At 61.5% G+C, this 25,388-nt stretch overlaps 2 protein-coding genes across 2 annotated transcripts; one reads left to right on the forward strand and one right to left on the reverse strand.

The window, feature by feature from the left end:
* Window positions 1-347: 347 nt before the first annotated feature.
* BESB_045920 (uncharacterized protein) lies at window positions 348-19,280 on the forward strand (the record flags this gene model as incomplete). Its single annotated transcript, XM_029363043.1, has 10 exons — window positions 348-442; window positions 945-6,249; window positions 6,781-7,224; window positions 7,654-11,211; window positions 11,646-11,813; window positions 12,406-15,657; window positions 16,130-16,549; window positions 17,145-17,488; window positions 17,843-18,244; window positions 18,707-19,280. 10 exons carry the CDS (start codon window positions 348-350, stop codon window positions 19,278-19,280), a joined length of 14,562 nt encoding a protein of 4,853 aa, XP_029220409.1.
* A 2,384-nt stretch (window positions 19,281-21,664) lies between these two features.
* BESB_045930 (cAMP-dependent protein kinase regulatory subunit) lies at window positions 21,665-25,388 on the reverse strand (the record flags this gene model as incomplete). The annotated part of the gene is made up of 7 exons (XM_029363044.1): window positions 21,665-22,060; window positions 22,471-22,827; window positions 23,172-23,240; window positions 23,481-23,576; window positions 23,950-24,014; window positions 24,392-24,528; window positions 25,369-25,388. The coding sequence occupies 7 exons, from the start codon at window positions 25,386-25,388 to the stop codon at window positions 21,665-21,667; spliced, it is 1,140 nt and encodes a 379-aa protein (XP_029220410.1).

Raw genomic sequence — 25,388 nt, forward strand, 5'->3', positions numbered from 1 at the left:
GCGCATTCTAGAACTTGCAACGCCAGGCTGTACATACACCAGAGCCGCTTGCAGCTCCATGTGTGCAGATACAGAGTGGCAGACAGAAAGCCGAAACAGAAGAGCGGTAACGGCTACTCCGCCTTTTCTCCGTCAAGTAAGCAGACTGATGCAACGCCATGTCTTTGTCTCTCTCAGTTATCTTCGCTCATTCTGCTTTTCGCGACCCGAGCAAAAGCCTCGCCAGGGCGCATGCAGAGCTCGTTTCCTAAGGAAACTTGGCGCGGAAGAAACGCAGTCGACCTTGGTCCCTCCAGCGTCTGGCTCAAACGCCTCCAGATAATTGGCAAAGCTGATTCGGTACATTGATGCTGGCCCAAATCTCGCTCCAGAGAGCTCGAGGCGGCGTACACATTCTCTGTGAAGCGCCGCATGAGAAGACAGCACAGCTAAGGATCTCGCGGTGCGTTTTGTCTTGTCGCTGCTCGTTATTCTCGGAGAGATTTTAGCAGTTCCTTTGGGTTTTTTCTCTCAAAGCATTCCCAGATTTACACGGTCTTTGCGTCTGGAAGCTGGCCTTCTCATTTTCCCACCTCTGGTTCGTCCACGCTGGCTCCCTTCTGCCGTCTCTGTCACCAAGCAGGACGGCCGAGGCTCGAGCAACAGGGTAGACCTCTTTGAGCAGACAGCGTAGGCATTTCCGCCTGTTCGTTCTCGCGTCTCTCTCTTTTCACTCTTTTTGGTCCTTCGCCCTCTTTTTCTTTCTTTCTCCGTTCTCGGAATCCTCTGAAAGAAGGGTTCCGCGTATTATCCGCTCGCGCACGATGCCACCTGCGCGCGTACCCGTCCGCGTCCTCCTTGGGCGTTTCGCTCCTGAACACCGCATCCTTTCTTCCACTATCCGCGCGTTCATCACTGGACGTGGAGTGTAACGCCCTGCGGCGGTTCACCAGTGCCTGTCTTAGTCGGGCACGCAGCGGCCGCGGCCGCACGGCAAAACGCTGCCGCGGAGACTTCAACGATGTCGGGCGCTGTGGCTGCCTTCGCCGGAAGTCAGCGAAGCACGAGGCAGAGGCGACGACGAAAGCCTCTGCCTTGCTTCTCGGCGTGGGGAGCGAGCTCCAGAAGGCGAGGGAGCAGAGGAGAGAGGAAGGAAAAGAGCGGGCGCGAGGCGCGATGACTGGCGCGAGCGAGCCCGCCCGCGAGGGGCCCTGCCGCAGCGGGCGTGATTCAAATGCGCTGTCTCACGCGGGACACTCCTCTTCATCTTCCTCCTTCTCTGCATCCCACCCTCTCCCCTCTGTTTCTCTCTCTTCGTTTTCCGCGTTTCGCGCCTCGTCCGCTGCTTCTTCTGCTGCTCGCTCTTCGTCCTCGGTTTCGCCGTTTTCCTCTTCTTCTCTCTCGTCCTCTTCTGTCTCTCCACCTCCGCTTTTTCCAGCGCCTCCTGCTTCTCCGTTTCTCTCTTCGTTCTCCCCCGCGGTCCCTGGTGGCCTTCGCGCCGGCCGCGCAGCTCGGCTGCCTCCCGGCGCGCGTACCGACGCGTCCGCGGCTGCGCAGACTGCTCCGACCGAGCCGCGCGCATCCTCCTCTCTGGCTGCGTACTTGGAGGCGCGCGCGAAGCCCCGCGTCGCTCTTCAGCCCTTCGCCAGCGCGCCTGGGACCTCAGAGGCCGTCGGCCGGCAGGCGAGTCCGCGCATGTCGGTTTTTCCGGGGCGACGTGATGAGGAGACTAGACAGGCGATTGTGCCCTCCGTGGCGGCCTCCGCCGAACCTGTTCCCTGCGAGACGCCTGCGCCCAGGAGTCGTGCCGCTTCCCCGTCCTCCGCGGCCTCGAGGTCGTCGCTGCCCTTCGTCCCGCGCGCTCTCCCGCAAGGTCCTGCCTCCTGCGGCGGTCTCGCAGGCGCCTTTACCGTCCCCCTTCGGCGTCGCGGCTCCGCGGCATTGTCCGCCCCTCGCGCCGCGTGCGTAGGGGAGACTCGCGCCTCGCCTTCGAGTTCGTTTGCGGCCTTGGCGTCGAAACCTGCCGCTGCTTCGTCTGCTGCGCACCCCCCAGGCCATGTGCCGCCGCCTGCGCTGGGAGAGTCGCCTTTGCCTTCGCCGTCGTCGCGCACGCCCTCCGCTTCCTCCGCTTCGTCTCGGACTCTGCGCGCGGGACCTGCCTTCGCGTCGACTTCTGTGTCGATGCCCCCGTCTTCGCCGCCTCCGCAGCCCTCGCCTTCTTCTCCCTCTCCGCATCTTTCGCTCGCGAGCGTTCTCCCCTTCCCGCCTCTAGTCGCTGCGTACCGAGCGACGCGCGGCATCGCCGAACTCTTTCCCTGGCAGTTTGACTGTCTCTCCGTGACTCGCCCCGCAAGCCCCAGCGAGCCGCTTGGCCAGGCGCCAGGAGACTCGCCTCTGAACCGCGAGCCTCAGGCTCCAGGGCAGGCGGAGGCGCAGCGACCAGCAGCCGGCGAGCCCAGGGAAAGTCGTCACGAGGAAGGCCGTGGCTCTCAACTTCCGCAGAAGTTGGCGGCTGCAGCGAGCCCGCAGCTGAGGGAGGAGGCGCCGCGAGGAGGGGCGGGGTGTCTCCGGTCTGCGATGCCGCCACGGGGCGACGGCCGCGCCTCGGCAGAGTCCGCGTCGAGGCGGGTCGAGGCCGGGGAGGGCGCCCGCGTTCTCGACGGCAGTTTGAATCTCCTCTACTCCGCGCCGACGTCTGCAGGCAAGACGCTGGTGGCGGAGATCCTTGTCTTTCGGCACGTGCTGGGGCTCCTCGGAGAGCCTCTGCGGCTCGCGAAGCCTCAAACAGACACCCTGGCTGCCCCTGTCCCCGAGGCCGCGGGCCCCTGTCGCCCGACCCGCCGCGGAGAAGCTCTGCAGCAGGCGGAGGGAGTCTGGGGGCGCCCGCGCGAGCCGACACGCGCCTCTGTGCGCGCGGAGGCATGCGCCGCGCCACCGCGTCGCGCGTGTTTGATTGTCCTGCCGTTCGTCGCGCTCGTGGAGGAGCAGCTGCGGAAGCTTCAGGCGCTGGTCGCCTTCATCTCCGCGGGCGGCGGCGCGGCTCCGGCGGGCGGACCTCTGGCGCCGTCCGCGACACCTCAGCAGGCCCTGAAGGTCGTCGCGCTGCACCACGCGAGCCCGACTCCGCTTTCTGAGGAGTTCGATATCGCGTTGTGCACCGTGGAGAAGGCCAACGCGCTGATTCAAGCAGCTCTGGAGGCGGGCGCGCTCGCGGAGAAGATCGGCTTAGTCGTCGTCGACGAGCTGCACATGGTTGGTGACGCGCAGCGCGGCTTCCTGCTCGAAGTCTTCCTCTCTAAGCTCCTCTGCTTCAACTGCGCACGGCGCAATCAAGCGAGACTCCGCGCCGGGGCCGCGGCGGTCTCGCCCCGCTTCTGGCCTGTCCAGATCGTCGGCATGTCTGCCACGCTGGGTAACCTCGACGAGGTCGCCTTCTGGCTTGGTGGCGCCTCGTTCGTCTCTGCGCATCGTCCCCTCCCTCTCAAGGAACTCTACTTCTGCTGGGATCGCGCCGACCGGCGCCCAGTCATGCACCGGAAACCCCCCGCACTTTCAGCAGAGCCCTCGGCGCCCGCCGCGTCGCCCTCGCCTTCCTCCAGTGTCTCTTCTTCGTCTCCCGCGAGCTCGCCGCCGCCCGCGGTCGCGCCTTGGCCGACTGCGCCGTTCCCCGCAGCCGCAGCGGCTCGCGCTGCCTCCACCAGCACCGCCAGTCGCCTCGAGGCTGCGTCTGCGTCGCGGCTGGGAGTACGCGGCAGGCCCGTTGCGGCCGCCGTCCCGCCGGCGCACGAGGACGCGCTTCTCGCGCTCGCCCTCCAGCGCGTGCGGCGGAACTTCAGCGTGTTGATTTTTTGTTCCACGAAGCTGCTCTGCGAAAGAGTCGCCGCGAGCCTCGCGCCGCGACTCGAAACCCACATCGCCGCGTCCTACTTCCCGCCCGCGCCCTCTGCCGCCCGGCTGTCTCCGCCGGTCGCTGCGCCCCCCGCAGACGCCGTCGCGCGGGCTCGAGCGCAGCGCCTGGATTTTCTCTCGCGTCTGTCGGCTCGCGAAGGCGGCGCGTCGTCTCTGTCGCCCGGTCTGACGTCCTGCTTCCTCGCCGGCGTCGCCTTCCACCACTCCGGGCTGTCCGCCTTCGAGCGGAGCTCCGTCGAACGCGCCTACCGCGAAGGCCTTCTCCTGCTCCTCTGCGCGACCTCCACGCTCGCGGCCGGCGTCAACCTGCCTGCGAAGCGCGTCATCTTCTTTTCTCCGTATATAAGCCGTGCCTTCCTCTCTCCGGGCGAGTACCAGCAGATGGCCGGGCGCGCCGGGCGCGTGGGCGTGGTTGGGCGCGGGCAGAGAACGGCGGCGGCCGCGCGCAGGCGCCACGAGGCCGCGCGGGGGGTTCCAGGGCAGGGCGGAGGCGCGTCTCCTGAGGCCGAACGGCGCCGCGAAGCCGCGGAGGAAGCGCAGGCGAGCGACGAGATGGAAGACGAGGAACTCGCAGAGGAAGCCTCCGACGAAGAAGAAGGCGGAGAAGCGATTGTCCTCTGTCGGGAGGCTGAAGAGGAGAAAGTGAAGCAGGTCATGTCCGCCGGCTTGCCTGTTCTGCGCAGCCCGCTTGCGGGCGAGTCGCACGGGCTGCAGCGGCTTCTTCTCGAGGCCCTCGCGTGCGGCGGCGAGGCGCGGCTGGACGGCTTGAAACCCGAAGGCGGCGCTTTGCGAGACGCCTCGGCAGCAGGCGGCGAGACCGTGAGCGAGGCACGCGGGGGCGGCAAGCGGCCGCGGCCAGGTCCGCGCGCGGCGACTGGAGACGAGAAGGACGGCATCGAACCCCGAGAAACCCTCGCTCGCGAGTGGTTTGGGGGGACTTGCTGGGAGCTGGTCCAAGTCGCGTCCTGCACGCTGTTGATGATTCAGAGGCACCGAGACGCTGCAAGTCAAGCCTTAGGCGCAGACGCAGCAGCACACGGTTCACTCTTTTCGTATGCGCCGTCTCCTCCGCCCATTTCGCCCTCTCTGTCCGCGCCTCCCCGCGCGGCCGCCGAGGAGGCTCCGATCTCACCCTCTGGCGCGTCATCTCGGGCTCCTGCGCGGGCTCCCGGGGCTCGCCGTGGGTCTCACGCCGCGCCTCCAAGAGACTGGCTGCAGGCTTCACCGGTTTATCAGGACGTACGGGCGGCGATGGGCTTTCTCCTCCGCAGAGGCCTCGCGCGGTTTTCGCCTCTGCGCGACGCGTACGAGGCGACGCCGAGGGGCCGCGCGATCGCGGCGAGTCAACTCTCGCCGCAGGAAGGCTTTCTCACCTGCGCGCTTCTTGATCTCCTTCTCGACCGTCTCATTCTTTCCAGCGACCTTCATCTTGCGTATCTCTCTGTCCCGTTGCCTCTCCCCGCCGCGCCGCCCTCCTCGCTGACGTTTTCCGTGTCTTTGCCTTCGTCCTCGGCCTCTTTTCGCGCGAGCGGCGGGGGCGTCGGCGCGCCCAGCCCGAGTGAAAAAGAAGCGAAATCGAGAGTAACAGACGGACGGCCTCGGGATGCGGCCTGTGCAGACATCCGGCGGGGGTCGGACGCGCCGGACGCGCCCAAGGAGGACGACGAAGAGGTCTCCGCGACCGAGCGAGATGAAGACGCGGAGGCCCTCGAGAGAAAACGTGAAGCGCTGGAGCGCCGACAGCGCGAGGAGAAGACTTGGCGCGATGTGGAGCGCCTGATGCGGCTTAGACGCGAAGCGGAAGAAGAAAAGGCGTTTGCCTTAGCCCGTGAAGAAGTGCAGAAGCTGCAGAGAGTCCTCAAACAGTTCTCCCCTGCGGAGAGCTTCGCGCTTTTGCAGCTCGGGCTCTCCGAAGCCGACGTCGAAAGCCTCGACGCGCCGGGCTTCCTGCCAAAGAATCAAACGCCCTCCACTCGCCTGGCACTCTTTTCGTCTCCACAGGCCGCTCAGGTGTCTCTGCCGCCTGCGCCTCCGCCCGCGACTCCCCACTCTCCACGCAACATCACTGTGTCTCTGGCGTCATCCCGCACCTCTGCTGCGCTGCGTGCGTCTGCCTCTTCTCTCGGCGCTCTGCGCCGGCGGCGGGTGTTTGTAGTGTGGCGCGTTCGCCAAGCTGTCGCGCTGTGCCTGCTGCTTCAGGGCCTGGAGCCCAAGGCGGTCGCGGCGGCGCTCGCGGTCTCCGGCGGCGTCTCCGCGGTCGCGCTTCTGCACCAGCAGGCGACGCTGAAGGCCACGATGACGGCGGTGCTCTGCGGGCGTCTCGGGCTCTGGCCTCTTGCCGAATGCATGCGAAACTTCCAGGTGAGACAGAAACTTCAAAAGAAAGAGAATTCGACTCGAAGAAGGGGCGAAGAGAAGACCAGAAAAGTGCGACAGAGGTGTGAGCCTAGCACCGACAAAGGGGGACGTCGAGGCATGCATGACGCTGACGACGCAGCGCTTGACTTCGGGTCGCAGTCATCCGCGTCACGGGCAATACGATAGATAGCGAAAGCACAAGGCGACGAACGAATTGATGTTGCCGCGTCCTTTGGTGTGGCGCTGAAGAGAATTCACTTGATATGGATGCCTCAGGTGCCTAGCGCTCCGAGCGCCTTTTTCCTGTCTGTGAGTTGCCCTTTTATTCGCCTTCGCACCCTCAAGGAGCTTGCCCTACCTAGTATCCGGATGCTGCATTGACGTTTAGCCGCTAATATGCCATCCGTTCAGATATACTTGCGCACGTTCGTTTTGCCCCTGTCTTTGGTTTCACGCCGCGAGCCTCAGCGGCACCGAGTAGCCGCCCTCACACTCTCAACCGCCGTCTCATGTTGTCCTCATGTTGTCCTGCAGACGCGCATCGAGCAGAGCGGCCTAAGTCGGCAGCTGTCCCCGCTGCTGCGCCTGCCAGGAGTGACTGCGCCTCTCGCGCGGCTGCTGCATGAGCAGCTCGGTGTATGTACGCCGCAGCAGCTGCTGGCTGTCGGCGCGCTCCGCGTGACGAAAGTCTTGCGAAGGAGATTAAAATTGAGTCTCGGCGGTCGGCCGCGTCGGACCCAGGCGCTTCAGAGGGTGGAGGCTGCGCGCGAGGAAGCTGCGAAGTCGAGGGCCGCGCCGCTGCCTGGGTCCTTTTCTGCCGCCGCGGCAACTGCCTCTGGAGCCTCCTGCTCCTCTGCTGACTCGTCTGCTTCCTCGCCTTCCTCCGCAGCCCTCGTTCTATTCTTCCAAGCAGATCGCGCGGCTGCGGAGGTGACTTCGGAGTTGTTTCTGGCCGCGCGCCACCACCTCCTGGCTGAGGTAGGAGCTTAACGAAGCTCGAAAGCACATTGAGAAGAGAGGAAAGACACCGATGCAGCTCCGTCTCTTGCGCTACCTCGCTTATTTCACCTTCCACCTTCCAAGCAAAAACGACTCCTGCGATATGAACTCAACACCTCCAGCTGGCTTAGGCAGTCCAGGGGGGTGGCGACGTCCTCCAGTCACGCAAAAGAAGTTGGCTGGCTGTGCCTTGTGCCCGGAGGCCTCTTCAGGACTGCGAGGACCTATACGCCCACCCTCCAGCCCCCGCGCGGGTGAAACTGGGCTCAGTTGTTTGTGCTTCGTCCTCGAGTTTCGTCCTCTTTCTTCGCGTGGCTGTCTCCATTCGCAGGGCTGGGGCTCGCCCTCGCTGAGATCTGTTTTCTACTTCCAGGTCTCCTTTCGGCGACGTGGTGCGTTTGGCTTCAGGCTCGCGCGGCGCGGCGGAAGACGGCGTCGCTCCTCCTCCCGTCGCCCTCGCCAGACGGCGAGACGGTCGGTCTGTCTACCTCTCGCTCGCGCCCTGCCTCCTCTTCGCGGGCCGCGACGTCGACTGCATCGGCGTCTGTCTCCTCTTTTTCCTTCGCCCTCGCGCCTGCGCAGTCTTCTCAGCCTTCTTCGCGGGAATCTGAGAACATCGTCTTTCCGCCCTCCGTTTCCGCCTCCTCCGCAGCCGCAGATGCGGTTCGGCCTGCGGACGCGCGACCCGCCAGCGCTCCGCAGCGCCCGGAGGAGGCTGCCGCTTACCTTTCTCTGTCTTTTTCGCGTCCTTCAGGAGCCGCCGCTCGCAGCTTTTACACTTCCGCTGGCTGCTCTTCACTTCCCTCTTCTCCGCTTCAGTCTCCGGCGGCCGATTCCTCCGCCTCTCTTTCTGCAGACGAGGCGTCGCGCCAGTCGGCGGGGTCGCCTTCCTCTCACGCGCCGTCATCGCCTCGTGTCGCGTCTCTGTCGCTCGCAGCGTCGTCTCTGCCTTCCTCTCTGCGCTCCGCCTCTTCACCAGTTTGTCTCCCGCTCCCTGTCGAGTCGGGTGTTCCCTCTTCTGTCCACGTAGCGTCATCGCGGGGCGACTCCGTCTCTCGTGCGCCTTCAACTGCTCGCTCTGCTGCCTCCTCTTCCTCTTCCCTCTCTGGTCCTTTTGCCCCGTTTTCAGCCGCTCCTGGCCGCCCGCCTGCGTCTTTCCTCTCTTCTTCTTCGCGCCCGTCGACAGACGCAGGGGGCGCTGCAGCGCTTCGCAAAGACTTAGACGGCGGTAGTGCACGAGGCGAGGAAAGGTTTGCGTTGAAAAACTCCGAGCCTGCGTCTCCTCTGCGCGGCAGAGAACCCGAAGAAGGCCTCCCCGCGCTCCGCGGCCGCAAGCCTGAAAAGCTTGGAAAGCTCGAAACTCCTGCAGAAACCCGCGCGGCTTGCGGTCTCAGTCAGACCAAGAAAGAAATCCATGCAGCTGCTTCAGTCCGTGCGGAGGCCGGCGAGTCGCGACCAGCGGTGGACGATGAGGACATCCTGGATGCATACACCGACGAAAACGAGGAGGCGGCCGCGGTGCATCAGCCAACGCGCGAGGCTCTTCGGCGAACAAGCGAGCCGGGGAGGACCTCACACGCCGCAAAGTCAACCGAGACGCCTCAGCGGGGTTCTCCTGCACTCGCTTCGGGTAGCGAAGGCGGCATGCTTGAGAAAGAAGAAGAGGAAAGCGACCTGGAAGCGGGCGGTGCCGGCGTCTGGACTCGGACGGTCCGCGAGGCAGGCGACGCCGACGCGAATCTGGGCGCTTTCGCAGAAGCTTCGAGGTGGCGGTACAGCCCAGTAGCACGTGAGCGAGGGACAGAGGCCGCACGTGCGCGGCAGCGCCTTGGCGAAGTCAGGCAAACGCCTCCAGTCTCCGCCACGCCCTTGGAAGCATCACGCCACATCGAGGGAGCCAGACACTGGCGCAAGCGAGGCCGCGAGGAGGCGGAGGCAGCGGGGAGAGCGGAGGCGAGAAGCGAGAACGAAAATGGAAAGCAGTTGACGCGCGAGGCGCTTTCTCTGGCGCTGTGCTCCCTCGAGGCGCTTAAGCGCATCGCAGCCCACTGGAGTGCTGCGGCTGAGGCGCGAGGAAGACGAGAGAGAGGAGGGGGCGGCGGAGCACCCCGAGGCGACGCGGCGGAAGGACGCTGCAGAGACAGCCCACCAGAAACAGACAGGCGTGCGGAGGGCAACGCGAACGCAGGCAGCGGCACAGAAGAGGGGCGGCGAGGAGACACTCAGCGGCGGTCATTCGCTGCACAGGCTGGCGAGCCTCGGCGAGGAGACGTTAAAAAGGGGGGAGGGATGCGAGAAGCGTTTCTGCCGCTTCCAACGTCTCCCGAGACGCGCGCCGAAGGCCCTCGCGCCGCATTTCTGCGACGGGCGCAGGCAGCCCTTGCAGAGGGGCGAGTCTTTGCGGTGCTTGACGGCGAGGAAGCGCTCGGGGACGGAGAGGCAGAGGCGAAGACAGAGGCTTTCTCTCGAGGCGATGCATCTCATCCGCTGCCCGGTTTTTGTATTCCAGAGGAGCTGCTTCTGCCCCGCCTCGTCTGTCGAGCGGGACACATCCGAGAGTCCTCGCATGCCGAAGACCGCCACACACAAGGTGCATTCTCGCCTGTCTCTCCATCTCTTTCTTCTGCTGTTCACTCTTTTTCTTCCGTCCACTCTTGTTATCCATCGGATGGCGCTTCCCGGACTCTTTTTCGGGCGTCTGTCTCCGCGTCTGGCTGCCCTCCAGCCGCGGGCCTTTCGCCGGAGGGCTTGCTCAGCCTCCTCGCGCGAAGTCCCTTCGTGGCGACCACAGTCGTCCGCGAGCGCAGAAGGAGACGCGCTGAACTGCCGCGAGTTCTCGCGCCGCGCTCGCCGGAGGCGCTGCGCCGTCTACTGGGCGCATCGGCCCTCTCATCCCGTCCTCCTCGCTGCGCTGCCTCTGCCTGCGCGTCTTCCACAGCCGCAGGCTGCAGCGGCGACGCGGCGTGCGGCGCGAGCGAAGAGGGTGAAAGGCGGGGAGGAGGCGGCGGAGGCGCTTGCCGCGACAGAAATCAAGAAGACGAGGAACTCGATTCTCTGGGATTCTCTCAGGTGGTCGCGCCGAGCCGCGAGGCAGACGTTTGCTGTTCAGAATCGACTGCGGGCTACGAAAGCGCACCGGTGGCTGTCTGTGTGACGTCTCCGCTCTTTGGAACGTTTGTCTTTCCGCTCTGCCTTGCCTCCTCGTCTGCGCGTGTGGACGCCTCGTCGTCGTGTGCCGCGCCGCCGTCCCCATCCTCGCGGTTTCGGCTGCCGCCGCGGCGAGTGCCGGGCATCCTCGCCGCCGACCGCCACGAGTGGATCGACTTCTGCGAGACCCTCGCGGGAGCGGCGCGCGGCGGCGAGGCTCGGGACGCGGACGCCAACTGCGAAGGAGAGGAAACGGCCGAGGAGCGACGCGACGCCTCCGCGTGCGGCTCCGAAATCGCGAGGCTTCGAGGAGGGCGGAGCGCCTGCAAGCGAGAAGGAAGCGGCATCTCGTTCGTCACCTTCTTCCGTCGCGCGCCGTTCGTTCTCGATGCGACGCTGCCGCATCTTATGCTTGCGCGGCGCGCGCCGGCGCAGGCCATTCAGCGCGCGCGAACCGAACTCGCAGCGCTGAGGAAGGCGGAGGGCGCGGCGGGAGACGCCGAGGAGACAGAGGTCGCGGAGGGCGCGGCGGGAGACGCCGAGGAGACAGAGGCCGCGGTGCTCAGTCTGTGGAGCACCAAAGTCCTCGTCAGCGCGAGGGCATGCAGCGGTTCCGTCCCAAGACACGCGAGGGAACTCGAGGCCTTCGACGCCTGGCGCAGGCGCAGCCAGCCCGCGGCGCAGGCGCTGGCGCAGACTCTGCTGCAGCAGCGGGTGGACCGAGAAGACGAGCGGCAGGATAGGCGAAAGACAAAACAGCTAGGGAAGTCGATTCTCGCCGCAGTCGAGGGCAACTGGCGGCGGATCTGCGCGTGTGCGGTAAGCCCGAGGAACGCACGAATGCAGACTCGCACTCCAGCGAAGAAGAAAAAAGCAAAGCACGCAGTTCGGTGGAGCGCAGTCTGCAGCTCGCCTGACAGTGTGGTGGCCCTGCCGTCTTGCGCGCGGCCGTGCCCTCGATGGAGGCGTCGCACTGTAGCTGTCGTTCTGCGGCAGCATTCTTGTTTTGAATGTATACAAGGACGAACGACTGACAGACCCGATCCTGCGTGCGCAGTCGCCACGAAGGGGTAAAGATGAAGGAGAGGCGGAGAAGTGTGTGCCCGGGTTCGGATTGATCCGGGAGTGAATTTATGTTTCTGCGCCGCTGCAAGGCGTCTGTCTCGACTCCTTCACAGGAGTGGATCTTCCTCGCTCTCTTCTGCGTGGCCCTGCCTCGAACTTCGCTGCGATTCGCTTTTCCCCCCTCGCAGGTCCTCAACGGCGAACTTCAGCGGCACGGCCTGCTTGAGGTGTACGTACACCTCGAGACTCCGCTGGCGCGTGCAGTCAGCGGCATGAGGCGCCGGGGCTTGCCGATCAGTGCAGCCTTCCTCGCCGGCAAAGCGGATCATTTTCAGCGTCTCCTTCGCACTCTGCAGGTACGGGCTCCTTCTTGATGCTTTTATCGAGGGTCTTTGAGGGATTGGCAGCCTCTGCATCCTCTCGTGGACTCGTATTTACGTTGTGTATGCGTCTATGTGTTTGTGTAGGTCCGTTGTCGCACGCCCGTATGGCGTGCATTGACGCGAATCAGCTCGTGCATAACTCAACATGTATCTCTACGCGTAGACTTTGGTCCTGTCTTTCTTTCATCCATCTGCTGCATCCGATCTCTCTCTTCGTCGTCACACTGTCCCCATCGCGTTGGAGTCTCCTCTCTCGAGCTTCGCGTCCGGTGCGCTGCTGCTGCCTCGCGCACGGTCTCCGCTTTTCTTGTGTATTTCTCCCTCTGTCTGTCTGTCGCTCCACCTTCTGGATTCGTCTCATCAATCGAACACCGGTGGGGCGCGTTGGTACTTTTGTCCTCTCGCATCAATCTGGCTTTCTCACTGAACTTCGAGCTCTCGATGCCCGACTGTTGATCAACACTTTATGAGTCGACGTCTCGCTGGTTTCTGTATTTTTGCTCTTCTTTGCGCGCGCGCGGTTATCCTCTGCCTGTCGCTTTCTCTGCCGTCTTTCGCGTCGCAGCTGCAGATCTGCCGCCTGTCGAGAAAGTCTGCAGACCTCCTGGATGAGGAGACTCTCATCAGCCTCCTTCTCCACGCGCAGCAGTCGTCCCACGCGCCGCTGGCTCCCGCGTCCTCTCCCCTCCTACTAAGTCTCGCCTTTCCGCACCTTCCCCCTGCCTCCGTGTATCCGTCGATGCGCGTCGCAGAGCCCTTCCGCCGCGACGGCACCAGAGGGGGCGTGTCGCGTAGCGTGTCGAGTAGATACGCGAACGAACCCCCAAACGGCGGCGTCGCAAGCGGAGCGCCGCAAGACGAAGAAGCTGCACAAGCGGGAAACGAGGACGAGGCATCTCCAAGTGCAGGCGCAGCTCGAGGGCCTGCGGCCGCGCGGCGGGGGGACGACCTTGAAAGCTCGCGCGCGGAGATGCCGAAAATGGACGCCGAGTACGGACCGGAGGCGCTCTTGCCCTCCGTGGGCGAGAGGCTGTCGAACGAGCTGGCGGCGCTTGTGACGAGTGTTTTGAGAGAGAGGCGGATGCTGTCCGCCGCCGTCGCTCCCTCCACCTCTCTTGCGGGGGTCTCGCTGCAGTCTCCTTTTGATGCGTTCGAACCCGAAGACGCCGACGACCTCCTCGGCATGCTGCTACGTCGCCTCGACCCCTTCTCCCCGCTCGCCGTGTATCTCCTCGCGTACTTTCGAGTGTATCTACACTATGAGGCCGTTCGTAGTCTCCTCGCGGACTGCCGCCGGAGTCTCACGCCTCTGATTCTGCATGGTCCTTCTTCGCCTTCTGCGCCCTCGCCGCCCTCCCCGCCGCGCGGGTCGCTGAGGGAATCTGCGTTTGCTCTTTGCGCCGGCGCGGAGCCTCGAGAGGGTCGTGCCTCGCAGAAGGCAGAGGATATGGAGGCGCCCGTCCAGCGAGCGGGCGATCTCAAATGCAAAATTCTAGACTGGAGACTCCCTGTGCATATCCACGAGTGGAGTCACGCGACGGGGCGGCTCCTGCCTGAGCATCCTCAGCCTCTCCGCCGGCTCCAGTCTCTTCTGCCGTCCTCTCCTCTCTTCTCGTCTTCTTCCTCTATTTCTTCTGCTTCTTCTTGTCTTTCTTCTTCGCGCTGTGAGCAGACATTCCAGTTCTTTTGTTTGCCGCGCGAAAGAACTCTGCAGGAAGACTTCGAGATGCTCCTTCGTGCCGCCTGGGCTGCGCGCCAGAGAACGCTCGTGGAGCTTTCGGGTCGCGGCGCCTCTGAGCTCGTTGCGTGCGGCCGTCGGCTCCTTCCGTTCCTTCTTGCCTCTGCCGGCGGGCATTCGAGCCGCGAGTCCCGTGCGGCGTCTCCAGATCGACGCACGCCTTCCCCTCTGCTTCCTCCGCCATCGCTGCCTTCTCCGCCTTCTTGCTCTTCGCTACCTTCTCGTTCCGAGGCGCGCTCACCCTCGCTCGGGGCTGCGGGCACTCGCGTGTCGTCGGCTCTCTGCGAGGCCTCGCCGCGACGTTCGCCTCCCGCGCCTTTCCTGCCTTGCCCGCAGGCGTCTCCCGACACGGCGAAGCGCCTCTGCGGCGCCATGGCTGCGACTGCCGCAGAGTTGCAGGCCGTGTGCGACGCCGCAGGCCGTCTGAGGGCGCAGGGAGCGAGAGGGAGCGGCGGCGCCAGTTGCAGCTGCGAGACAGCCGCTGTCCGGGCGCAGGCGGAGGCAGGGCCCGAGGCGCGCCGGGAGGTCGAGGACGCCCCGGGGCTCTCTTCCTTCGAGGAAAGCGAGACAGAAAGGCCACAGCCTGCTGATCGGTCGCTCAGCGGCAGCCTCGCGATCCAGTCTGCGTGGGTCGATCCTCACCTGGCTTTTCCGCTTCTCCAGGCCTCTCAGCGCCAGAGCGCCTGCCCGCCTCCGCAGGCAGCCGCGCGCCCGGCGGGCGTCCAACTGCCTCCTCACGTCGCACGTCATGGTCGCGCAATAATTCACGCCGCCTGCGGCCTCCGCGATGAGGCGTCAGGGCAACGGGAGGCGGAACGACGCGCGATCAAACCCGACAAAGACGCGTCGCGCTGTGGCGCATCCTCGCTGGCGCACGCCGGCGAACACCCACGACTGAGCTCTCTTCGCTCTCCGCGTCTCTCACTGGGGGTCACGCCTGATGAGATCGGCGTCGCAGAAGAAGCGGCGACGCGGGCGGCGGCGGACGCGGATCTTGAGGAGGCGTGTGAGGCCGGCGACGCCTGGAGTGAAGCCGCAGGACGCGCGGACGTCTTCAGCTTTGTTGGGATTCCTCTGCTAGGCCCTGAGCGGCAACCCTTCAAGGTGTACGTACACCCGGGGCCCCCACTCCGGCCGTGGCGCGCACTCAGGTCCCGCCTCTCCTCCTCATTTCTCAGGCCGCGGCGATCCTCTTTCGACGCCAGCGTGCGAGAAGACCAGAATGACGAGCGCCTGACAGTGGTGCCAGCCGCATCGTCGACAGGCGGCCTCAGCGCCGAGGCTGCAGAGAGCGAACGCGAGGAGCGAGACTTGGCGGGCAGCAAAATGGCTCCAGACGAGGACGACGCCGACGCCCTCGGAGTGCGTGAGCGCTGCGGTGCATCTCCGCTGAGAGAGGCATCATGGGGCGAGGCGATACTCCTCTCTCTCTCTCCCGCGAACCCTGAGCACGCCCACGCCCACGCCCGCGCCCGCCGCCTTGTCGCGGCATGTCTCGCTCTTCTCCGCCTCGTCGGCGACTCTACGACTGCGCCTGGATGCTGGGAAGCTGTGGCGAGCGAGAGCGTGCGGGCGACAGAGGCTGCACTTCAGCAAGAGAGCGCAAAGGAACTCGACAGCGGCGCGGGGACTCTCTGCGCGGCCTCCGCAGTCCTACGTCGCACCGGCGCGAGGGAGAGAGACTCGGCGGCGGAGGCTCGCGGACGAGAGGAAACCTGGGCGTCCGGAGGTCAAGGCGGCGAGCTCGTCGCGCGAGTCGTTTTCTTTGAGGATCTCCTCGCCCTTCAAGCGCGGCTGCGCGGATACGAGGCCGCAGGCAACCCGCAGCGCGTCATGAGGCTCTGGAGCGCCCGCTGCATCTACGCCGTCCCCACCTCGCGTTTGTCGAGGCTCGATGCGCCGCTGGTTATTTTTCCTCAGAAAAAGGCTGGACAAACGCGTGTAAATCAACACAGCGAAGCAGACGCCGATCGCGAAGGCGCCAGAGGTTCCTCAGCAGAACACGGGTTGGATCTGAGAGATATTGTGGTCGCCGCGGAAGGGCGACTCCTGATGGCGGTGGAAATTGAGCATCTGCAGGTGCGTCTGCTGCAGCTAAGGGCGTTTTTATGTAGCCTTGTATCAAAATGCCCTGCTTCGAGGCGCGTAATGTGAATATGCGAGAGGATAGCCGCGTCCCAGCTATTCCCTGCTGCTGCGCTGGAGTCGCGACTCAAACGTGCCGGTCGCTCTTCCACAGACTTCGCACGGGTTCGCTCTGGCGTTCACCTAATTGCGTGCGTCAGGCATGTATAAGTGTATGTATGTGTGTATGTATGAATATAAATGTATGCATATATACATATATATATCTACATGCATACACACATATGGATGTATATATATATATATATATATACATGCCAATATACATATATACATATATATATGTATACATATGAATGTGTATGTATGTATGTTGCATATGTGCGGGAGTACCTAGCAATACGTATGCACATGCGTGTGCATAATTGGCACCATCTCTTCGCTCGTTTTGTGTTTCCCTCCGCAGCTGCTTCTCTTTGCGTATCTCTCGCAGTACGAGCCGCTTCAGCGTCTCATCGCGGCGCTCATTCGCGGGAGCGCCTCGTCGCTCACCTCCCGGTCTCCTGCCCACTGTCGCTCTTCCGCGGCTTCGCGTTTTTGCAACTCTTCCCCTACCTCTTTTTCGTCCACACCTCTCGCTTCTTCCGCTCGAGTTGGCGAGCGGAAGATGAAAACCGACGCCTGGCGGCGACTCGCCTCCCTCCTGCGTGCGCTTCTCAATGGGAGGCCCGCGGCGCCGCATCGGCTTATATTCGGGCACGGACGCCCCGAGGAGGGGGGCTGCCCCAAAGCACAGAGCGAACAGGAGGCGCGCGTGGCGCACCCCGCAGGGCCTGCAGACGGAGAAGAAGGTGGTGAGGACGTCAGCGACGAGGATCTCACAGCGGTAAGTTGTGAACGGGGATACAAGGAGTGTGTTTTGTTTGGGATCGAGAAAAGAGAAGGCGTAGGTGTGTTTCACTCGGCACACGTGCAAGATCGGCACTCTCGCTCTTGCGTGCGAGTGAGCAGATGCCTACGCATAGACTGCTGAGAGGGGGCGTCTCGCCTTCATCTGTCTCTTCAACTCCAGTGGGGCGGGGGTGTGCCGCAGTCGTAAAGAGCTTTTGGGTTATTGTTGTGAATTAGCGGCTAAACGTCAAGTGCTTCGTTCGCGGGGGCTGCATCTGGTCTTCGCTCGAGGCACAGCCTCTTCTTCATGCGTGATCGTAGAGTGCAACAGGCAACGCAGGTAGCCCATGTCGAGCAGCCGAGACGCCGGCAGCGCAGATGGAGAAGCGCCTGGCGGATCTTCGAGGCTCTGCTGACCCGCGCCGCTCCCGTTCTCCCTCGGGCATGCGCTCGCTGCGCCACCCCCCCGAGAAAGAAGGAGAAAAAACGAAAGTCGTGGAACTTCACGTGCGACAGACCGAAGTCTTCCGTGCCTGTCTCTTCTGCACGTCTGGCGTCTGTGTGTCTCCATTCCACTCTTCTTTGTGCAGCTTCTCGCGCACGCCCTACGTCACTTTCCATCCGTGACGTCTCCTTCGCTTCGACGCGAGGAGAATCGCGGCTCGGCTTTCGAGTCGGACGCGGGCTCGCTCGCGCGTCTGCCGTCGCGGACTTCGGCGGTCGATGCCCCCCGTCTCGCCGGAGAAACCGCCTCTCCTCGCGGGGCTTCTTTCCGCCGTTGTGCTTTCGAAGACGCGCCTACATGCGGCTCACCACCCTGGGGTGCCCGCCCGCTGCGCTTTCTCGCCGCCACGCTCCAGTATCTCGAGTTTGACTGGGGTCGCGGAGATCCAGGAGGGCGCCTGGGCGGTCGACGGCTCCTGCGGAAATGGCTGTAGGCCCCTTGCACGATTTCACAAACTTCTTTCGAATTCCTTTCTGCTCGCCTTCTTTGCGCACCGGATTGTGGGATGAAGCGCAGCCGCAGGCGGTGGGCGTATCCCGGTCTGGCACCGCGCTGCCGCGCAGCCTCTTCGCTTGTGGAGTTCGCTTCGCGTGGTGGTGAGGATTCGCGGCCTCGACTCGTTTTGACTGAACGGCAGACAGAGCAGGCGATCCGAAGAGACGAAGGGAGCAATCTGATGCATGCGAAAAGTTCGAGAATCTCGATTCTCTGTGGCGCCGCGGGGGTGTCATTCCTCCTCTCCCCAACGCGCGCGCTTCGTTATTTGTACGTGCGCGGCCTCAGGCAGCTGCTTCGCGCCGCTGAGGCGGAAGTGGTGAAGTGCGTCGCTCTCGCGGTGGAGCAGACCCGCGGCGAGCAGAGATCTGCCGAAGGCGCGCGGGTCCCGGCAGCGAGCGAAGGACGCGAAGAAGACACCTGCGAGTGGCACCTCGCTTTCGAAGAGACTGACGAGCCGAGGGAGACGGCGCGCGAGGAGGGCGGGGGACGCGCTGAAAACGAAGCCGGAGCTGACGCGCAAGCGCGCAGCGAAGAAGGAGAAGGACGCGAGGGAGGGAGTGTGTCTGTTTCGCGATACAGGCTCTGCGAGTCACGGAGGAGTGGGGGATGCGAAAGTTATTTTTCTGTCCTTCCTCTCGCCAACGGCATTCTTCTCGAGGTCTGCGAGAGGCACAGCGCGCAGATCAGGTGAGACAGCAGATCGGTCTCGAACTCCATCCAGAGATCAGATCAATGAAGAAGTAACCGAATCATGGAGCGGGAAAGAGGGACGTCGGTGCAGAGACCGTAACGATTGATTTCACGACCTTTTTCCTCGCCATCTTCGCCGGCCTCTGAAATCTATCTCTCCTTCTCACGTTCAAAGGACTGCTGAGCCCTCTTTTTTCGCAGTTTCCTTCCACCCTTGTGTTCCGATCACTCCTCAAACATCTCTTTCTTCCTGTGTGTTACCGCCTTCTTCTCTACTTCTTCAGTGAAACTGTGATAAGGCTCGAACGCAACGGTTTCCGCATGCTGTTTCGCGTCTTCTCCTTGTAGGTGTATTCGCTTATCCTTGTCGGATGCCTCCGATGCAGTTGTTTGCCTCGTTCATCGCTTATCGCGCCTTGGCGAGCGGTCCCGTGTCTTCCGTTTGCCTCTCTCCTGCAGCGCCGCGATTCGTGGGAGGGTCTTCCGCGCGCTTTATCCTCTCTTCGCGTCCGCAGCCTCGCTTCTCTCGAACCCGCAGCGGGACCACGACGCCCCAGCCGTTTGCGGCGACGGAACCAGCTCGCGCCAGGAAGAGGAGGCGGAGAAGACCGAGCGCAACGCTGAGGGAAGGCCTGCATACGCGTTCCCTTGTGAGCCGAAAAGACTGAGAGCGAGGGCGTATTTCGGCGGGAGTCTCATCAGCGCGACAAAGGAAGAGCTGTCTTCCGCTAAGAAAAACGTTTTCGGAGTCGCGCGTGCGCCGGTACCGGCAGAAAAAGGAGACACGTCTCGAGGCAGAGATGGTGAGGGGGAACCGGTGGCAAGGAGACAAAAAACGCTCGTGCCTTCGCAGTCAGAGGCAGAGGAACCGGCAGAGAGAGGCTTAAAGTGGCGCGAAGGGGAGGAGAGCGGCAGCAGGGGAACCGGAGGGAATTCTCTTGACCGTCCTCATCTTTCAGAGAATTTTGCTCTTGTAAAAATCCGCGTCGGGAGATCGTGGCGGGATCTCGGCGAAGCCCAGGAGCGGCTGTGAGAGGAACCGCGAGCGGAGAAAGGTGGGTAAAACGGCAACTGAACAGAGAAACGAATGCGGGAGAGGCGTGGGATGCAGCAACTCGGGCGAGCTATGAACAGCACATATTTCTGTATATATAAGTGCTTATATATATTTGAAACTATGTATAAATATAATTTTATTGTAAATGTGGTTTTCACGTGATTAGTTTTCCTGTCAAGAACTATAGTTTGAGTTTCCGGTGCATGCTCATGTGCGAACTCATCTGAGTTCGAGGCGAAGGAAAATCCTTTTTCAAAGGTCAGTATGGCGGAAGTGCGTAGAACGTACATGGAGATGGGGTAGCGGACCACACGCTGACGCTTCGCTTCCAGTTTTTCTTTTGTAGACAGTCTTCTGGCAGAGGTGTGAGCCCCGAAACGTCTCATCGCGTCGTGAATAAGCGGTAAATGCAGCAGGCGAGTCCGCTTGGTGTGGCAATGCACCGACCTTGGCTTCTTTCTCTCCGCTTTCTGTCAAGTCAAAAACCCGAGACCTCGCTCCGCCGCACAAGACGCGAACGATTCCAGTTTTCGTACTTCGCGTCATGATGCGATATCAACACAAAAGAAAAAAAAAGACAAAAAAGGATCGGCGCTCATTGTCCCCTCTGTCGCCCGGGCGAGCCATATGCACGCCGACGACTTCTCCGCAGTCCAGCGGCTGGCGGGCGCGCGTTCTGTGCAACTCGAACAAATACGGCTATGCATGCAATACGCATAGTTCAAGAGATATATGAGTACAGATTCATATATATATATATATATTTCTGCACACATAGGTATATACGTATAAAATATATATATATATATATATGGGCAGATATATATATATATATATATATACGTAGGCAGGGGCAAAAACACTTCGCCACGCCGTGCACGGCGGCGCTACGCACGTGGATGGTGAATTAGTTTGACAAGAGAGATTTGTCTGGCCAGGAGCATGCCTCTTGAATTGAAGGCGAGAGCGTGAAGGCTGCAGCCTCAGCCCCGAGCGCGCTGTCTTCCATAAAGGAGCAAAAAAAAAGTATGTTGGAGCGCCTCTTGAGGGAAATCAGAAGCTACGGCTGCTCACAAGCTGCAGGTGGCAGCAGAGCAGCGTTGTCCTTCAACTTTTTTTCTTTGAAGCATCCCCCAGCCGCGAGTCTCAGTTGTGCGGGCTTCTATCGGGTGACGCGGAGTGAAGGTCACAAGACGAAAAGTCGAATTCCTGCGCGACAGCAGGCGATTTCTGCGGGCGTTGGTGACGCTAAATGGGCGTGACAAAACTCTGGTGTTCCCTCTAATTTTCTGGCTCTCGAATGGGCGTTGCAACACAAGCACCTGCGAGAAAAGCGTCCGCGGCAGGAGCCCACAGGCCAGTCAAGAGACGTGCATATCTGTGTGGGCGTAGAGTCGCGTGTGTTTAGTTCGAAGTCTCCGCGCACTTTGGCAGCCACACGAGGCTGCCGAGGAGGACTTTGCGGACTTGTTCACGCTGAGAGGAATGCGTCTGTCACGGGGAGAGAGAGCGCCGCGGAGTCGCTTCTTGCGCACGGCTTTTGGAGGCCCCTAAGCACTGAAACACGCAGACTGACTCCATGCATGCATGCACATACAGGTGAGGGTTTAGACAGAAGAGAGGAGACGGGGCGAAGCGTACACAAATACGCGTACTCGTATAGCTCTGTGGCACAGCGAAGTCATGACTGAAACGAGCTCTCCTAGGAGAAAAAAAGCGGAAAACACCTCAAGCGCCCGTCACTTTCTCTACCCTCGAGTTGCCAAGTTACGTGAAGGCCCTCCTACTCTCGCGCTCTTTGGTATGGCGACCAAAGCGGCGCCTCTTTTCCTCCAACAGTCACCCGCCTCAAACGCATCCTCCGGCCTTCTTGCACTCCCGCCTGTCGTCTCTCCTCCTCTGTCTCTGTTGGCGTCTCCCCGCCTCCAAAGAGCGTCCTTCAGCGCCTTTCACTTCGCTTTCCCTGCCTCGGGCTGACTCTCAGCGCCCGTCTGCGGCTCGTCTCTGCGTATCTGCGTCCAGCATGCTTTGACCTCGCGGCGCGTGCTCCAACACAGATACATAAATATAGATATAGATATGTATACATTTGGATACGAACTGGTTTTCTCCCACTGTTTTCGCGTTCCGCCTCGAGGTACTCAGTATCGCCGAGTAGCTCTACAACGCGCTTGTCCTGTCTCTCTCGCTCTCCTTGTCGAGCGTGAATCCCGTCACCACGAGATGCATCTACTACGTGTATATCGATTGGTTTGTGTGTTCTTAATTCTTCCTCGAGGTACTCAGTGTCAAAGCCGAATAGCTCGAACGCAGCTCCCCCTCTAGCTCCTCCACTCGCGTTCGTGGGCTGCGCAGGCGACTTATTTGTCGAGGTATTTTGTGTCGAGGCCGAGTTGCTGCATGGCTTTGCGGTAGTTTTCTTGGTTCCGCATGAGGATCTGCTCGACAGGGCCGAGCAGGCGCTTGAAGCTCTTCCGATCCATGTACGCGACCTGCACATGGCTCTTCGCCACCACCGTCGCCGCGCGCGGCTGGTCCTTGAGCAGCGCCAGCTCACCGAAGAAGCCGCCCTTGGTATACTTCATCACGACTTGTTCGTTCTTGATCGCCTCCGCCTCGCCCTCCAGCAACAAGTAGAACGTGTCTCCCGTCTCGCCCTCCTTGATGATCACATCGCCGTCCTCATACGTCGCGGTCTTGAGCGCATCCGACAGCTTCGATCGCTCGTACGGATCCATGTCCTTCAGGATACTCACCTGTGCGCACGCGCAAACGGGCACACACACGCCGTCGGCTGCATTCAGCGAAAGGTCGCCCTGCGCCCGAAAGAACAAGAGCCCACACCCCCCGTGCGCCGCAGCTGCTCGTCTGCCAGCGCATTTCGCTGTGTATGCATGCGCGTGAGTCGCGAAACGAAGCTCCGTCCCAGTATATCTGTATGTCAAGCACGCAAATGCATCCACCCACATCGACCTATATATAACTAGATATATATATGTATAAACATAGATATGTATGCATCGATGCGAGTACATGCATCTGGGTGCTATACAGATACATCAATATATATGTATGCATATGTGTGCGCGTGTGTAGGTGTTTTTTTCTTCACGTGTGCGTGGTCGCGATGTCGCGGTTGTGCGGCGAGAGGCTTCGCCGCGTGTACCTCCTTGAGGGACTCTTCAAAGATTTCTCTCTTCTTCGCGGCGGCATCGCGGACGATGTTGGTGAAAGAGTCCCGATCGAGAGCCCAGAGTTGCATGTCGTCGGCGGCAATGACGGTCGCGGCACGAGGCGCGTTGTACATGAGCGCGAGTTCGCCAAAGGCGTCGCCCGGCTTCATCTTGCAGAGGAACTTGTCTTCCTTCTCTCCAGGGAACTTCTTCATGACGTCCACCTCGCCGGTCTCAATCAGATACAAGCGGTCGCCATCGTCGCCCTGGCGGATGATTACCGTGCTTTTCTTCACTTCAACCTCCTGGAAGGCGTTGATCACAGTCTCCAAGTCCTCGACGTCCAGCGACTGAAAAAAATATATAAAAATTTCTAAAGCACTCACACAAGCGAGAGAGACCACGGGGAACCGAGCCGCCAAAATGAGGCGAGTGAGTCGCACGCATCCAGGGTGAGCAAATGCACGCTTATGCACTCAAACACGCTGGATCTAACGCACAACACAATCTGCGCGCGCGGATTCGCGCTTCACATGATCATGCACACACAAGTGCACGGAAGCGTTTCTTCCGGTTCGAGGGAAGACCGCAAAGCGTCTAACGCTGCAGATAACGAGCATGCACGCACGTGTTGTTACGATTCTAGCGTCAGCCCCTGTGCAGACAGAAAAGGAAAAAAACACGCGGCGCCTACGCTGAAGAGGAAAGAGCTCTCGATAACTTTGGTGATGCGTTCCTTCTGCTCCTCCGTCTTGGGGTAGACCTGCGAGAAAAAAGTGGGCAGGCATGGCGCACCTCTACTCGTGAGCGCCTTCACTCAGCAAATGCTCCCCGGGACTGCAGTGTACATACACCCCGAACTTGTGTGCCCAGCGAACCGCGCACGCGCAAATTGCGGAAACTGACACGCAGCAAGTTGCTGTCTGCGAAGCGACACACGCGCGCCAGGGACGTGTAGACGTGGGCAAACGTATTTGCCTGGATAGCAAAAGAGATCGCTTACAGGGGCGACGAACTTCTTGCGCTTGTTCCATTCGCCGTAAGCCTCTGCGCTGACCGACTGGCGATTCTTCGCGCGCGACATGTAGCTCTCGCTCGGCTGCAGCGGTGTACATACACCTCACACAGACCAGCAAATAGTGCGTCGAGCCACCGCCGAAGACTCGCCTTCTGCTATGCCCCTGGCGCAAACCAAACCGGTGACCGGTGGCAGAGGAGCTTCACGCAGGGCGCTGCGCAGGCTCCCATCGACAGACAGAATTAAAACGCGCGAAGACATATTCACAGAGGCGCCGCGCCACAGGAAGACGTAGGCCTCACAAATGTAACGCACTCTCCAAGCATTCTCGCAGTCGACTGAAGCAATCCCACAGCTCGTCTTTCGGCGCTATCGTGTTGCCGTGAGAAATAAGCGTCTCCAGGAATTCAGACACGCGCGCGTGCGTAGACGCACGGAGCCACGGCCGGGTTACCTGGGGCATGTCCTCAACGACGTCGTCGTCCTTTTCGTCCTCGGTGTCTAGATCGTCTTCTGTCACTGCAAAAAAGACACAATCGCTGCACAAAGCCTCCACCTGTTGCCGCAGCGCCCTTCCATCGGGGTTAGGGTTCACGGACCCTTGAAGAGTACAACGGAGTGCCATGCTCGCGTGTCCGTACACGCGCGCTGGGGAAGCCCGCAGCTTCCGAAGGCCTCAGCACGTGCGTGACTCCAGGCGGCTCAACAGTAAAGAGGCGCGAGTGCGAAGCTAAACCGCAGAGACAGAGAAAAACGTGCATACGTATGTGCGCGATAAGTTCTTCCTTGAACGCTGGGAAACGAAAAAAAGGTCCCAGAGAAGGCGACGGAACTGCGGGAGGCCGCGGAAAAGAGAAGCGGGGAATGTAGCACAGAGGAGAAGAGAGGCTGCTTACACTGCGGGACGACGGTGGAGGAGTTGGAGTCGGCGCCCTTCGTACCGATCGCCGCCGAGCTGTCTGACTGGCCCTTTCGCAGCTTCGGGCCCGGAAGCGTCGTGGAGACGTCCTCGTGGACGGTATCGACCTTTTGGCTGCGTCAGACGGACAAAAGAATTCACGTTTCCGCGAATAAGGCATACAAACCGCTCCATCAAGCCCCACTCTTGAAACGCACACATCTATACTCATGGATATACGCACACACATACATGCATGCATATACTCATACATACACGCATGTACACGGTATGTGGGGAGAAAGAAGTCTTCTATGCTCGTGTCCGCGCTCTGAAGCCGGCGGTCGACGGCATATGCCTGCAGATTCAGGTGGCGTGGCCGCAGCCCGTGTCGAGGCAGACACACAAGAAGTCGCATTCCGGTCCCACGACGACTTATTGCCTCTTGAAAAAGGTAGGCACTCTGACGTCGAGCAGTACAAGGCACTGCAAGCTGTGGCTCTCTGTGCCAGCTAGCCGCAAGCAATATTTGAAATCAGTTATGCACGCGTGCCGCCCAAGCAGCGTAGAGATTTGCACATGGCATGCGGAGAAAGCGCCTTAAGAAGGAGTGGAAAAAGAAGCCGTGGGCATCTGCGCGGGCAACCAGACGACACGCCCCGGGGGACTTCACGACGCAGAATGAGCAAGTGCGACGGGCACCGAGTTGAATTCGCCCATACGGACGGACTTCCATATACGCCTTCCACGATTACGCATCCTCAGAAATTCCAGGAAGCTCGGCCCCACGTCGTCCTCGAGCGGACAGTAGTTGAATTACGCAGACTTGGACACACAGTAGAGAGAAAAGGTATGAAGAGAGCGGAAAACATAACGATTGAGGACTCTCGTCACATGAGTGACGAGATGCGGTCAGCATGCCTACCCTACCGAGTTATTTCGCGAGGCACCTTCCGGGGTGCAGAAAAGACTCACCATTCGCAGGCGTTTCCCAT

The sequence above is a fragment of the Besnoitia besnoiti genome, chromosome III (genome assembly GCF_002563875.1).
Source record: "Besnoitia besnoiti strain Bb-Ger1 chromosome III, whole genome shotgun sequence".
In the NCBI taxonomy this organism is placed as follows: domain Eukaryota; phylum Apicomplexa; class Conoidasida; order Eucoccidiorida; family Sarcocystidae; genus Besnoitia; species Besnoitia besnoiti.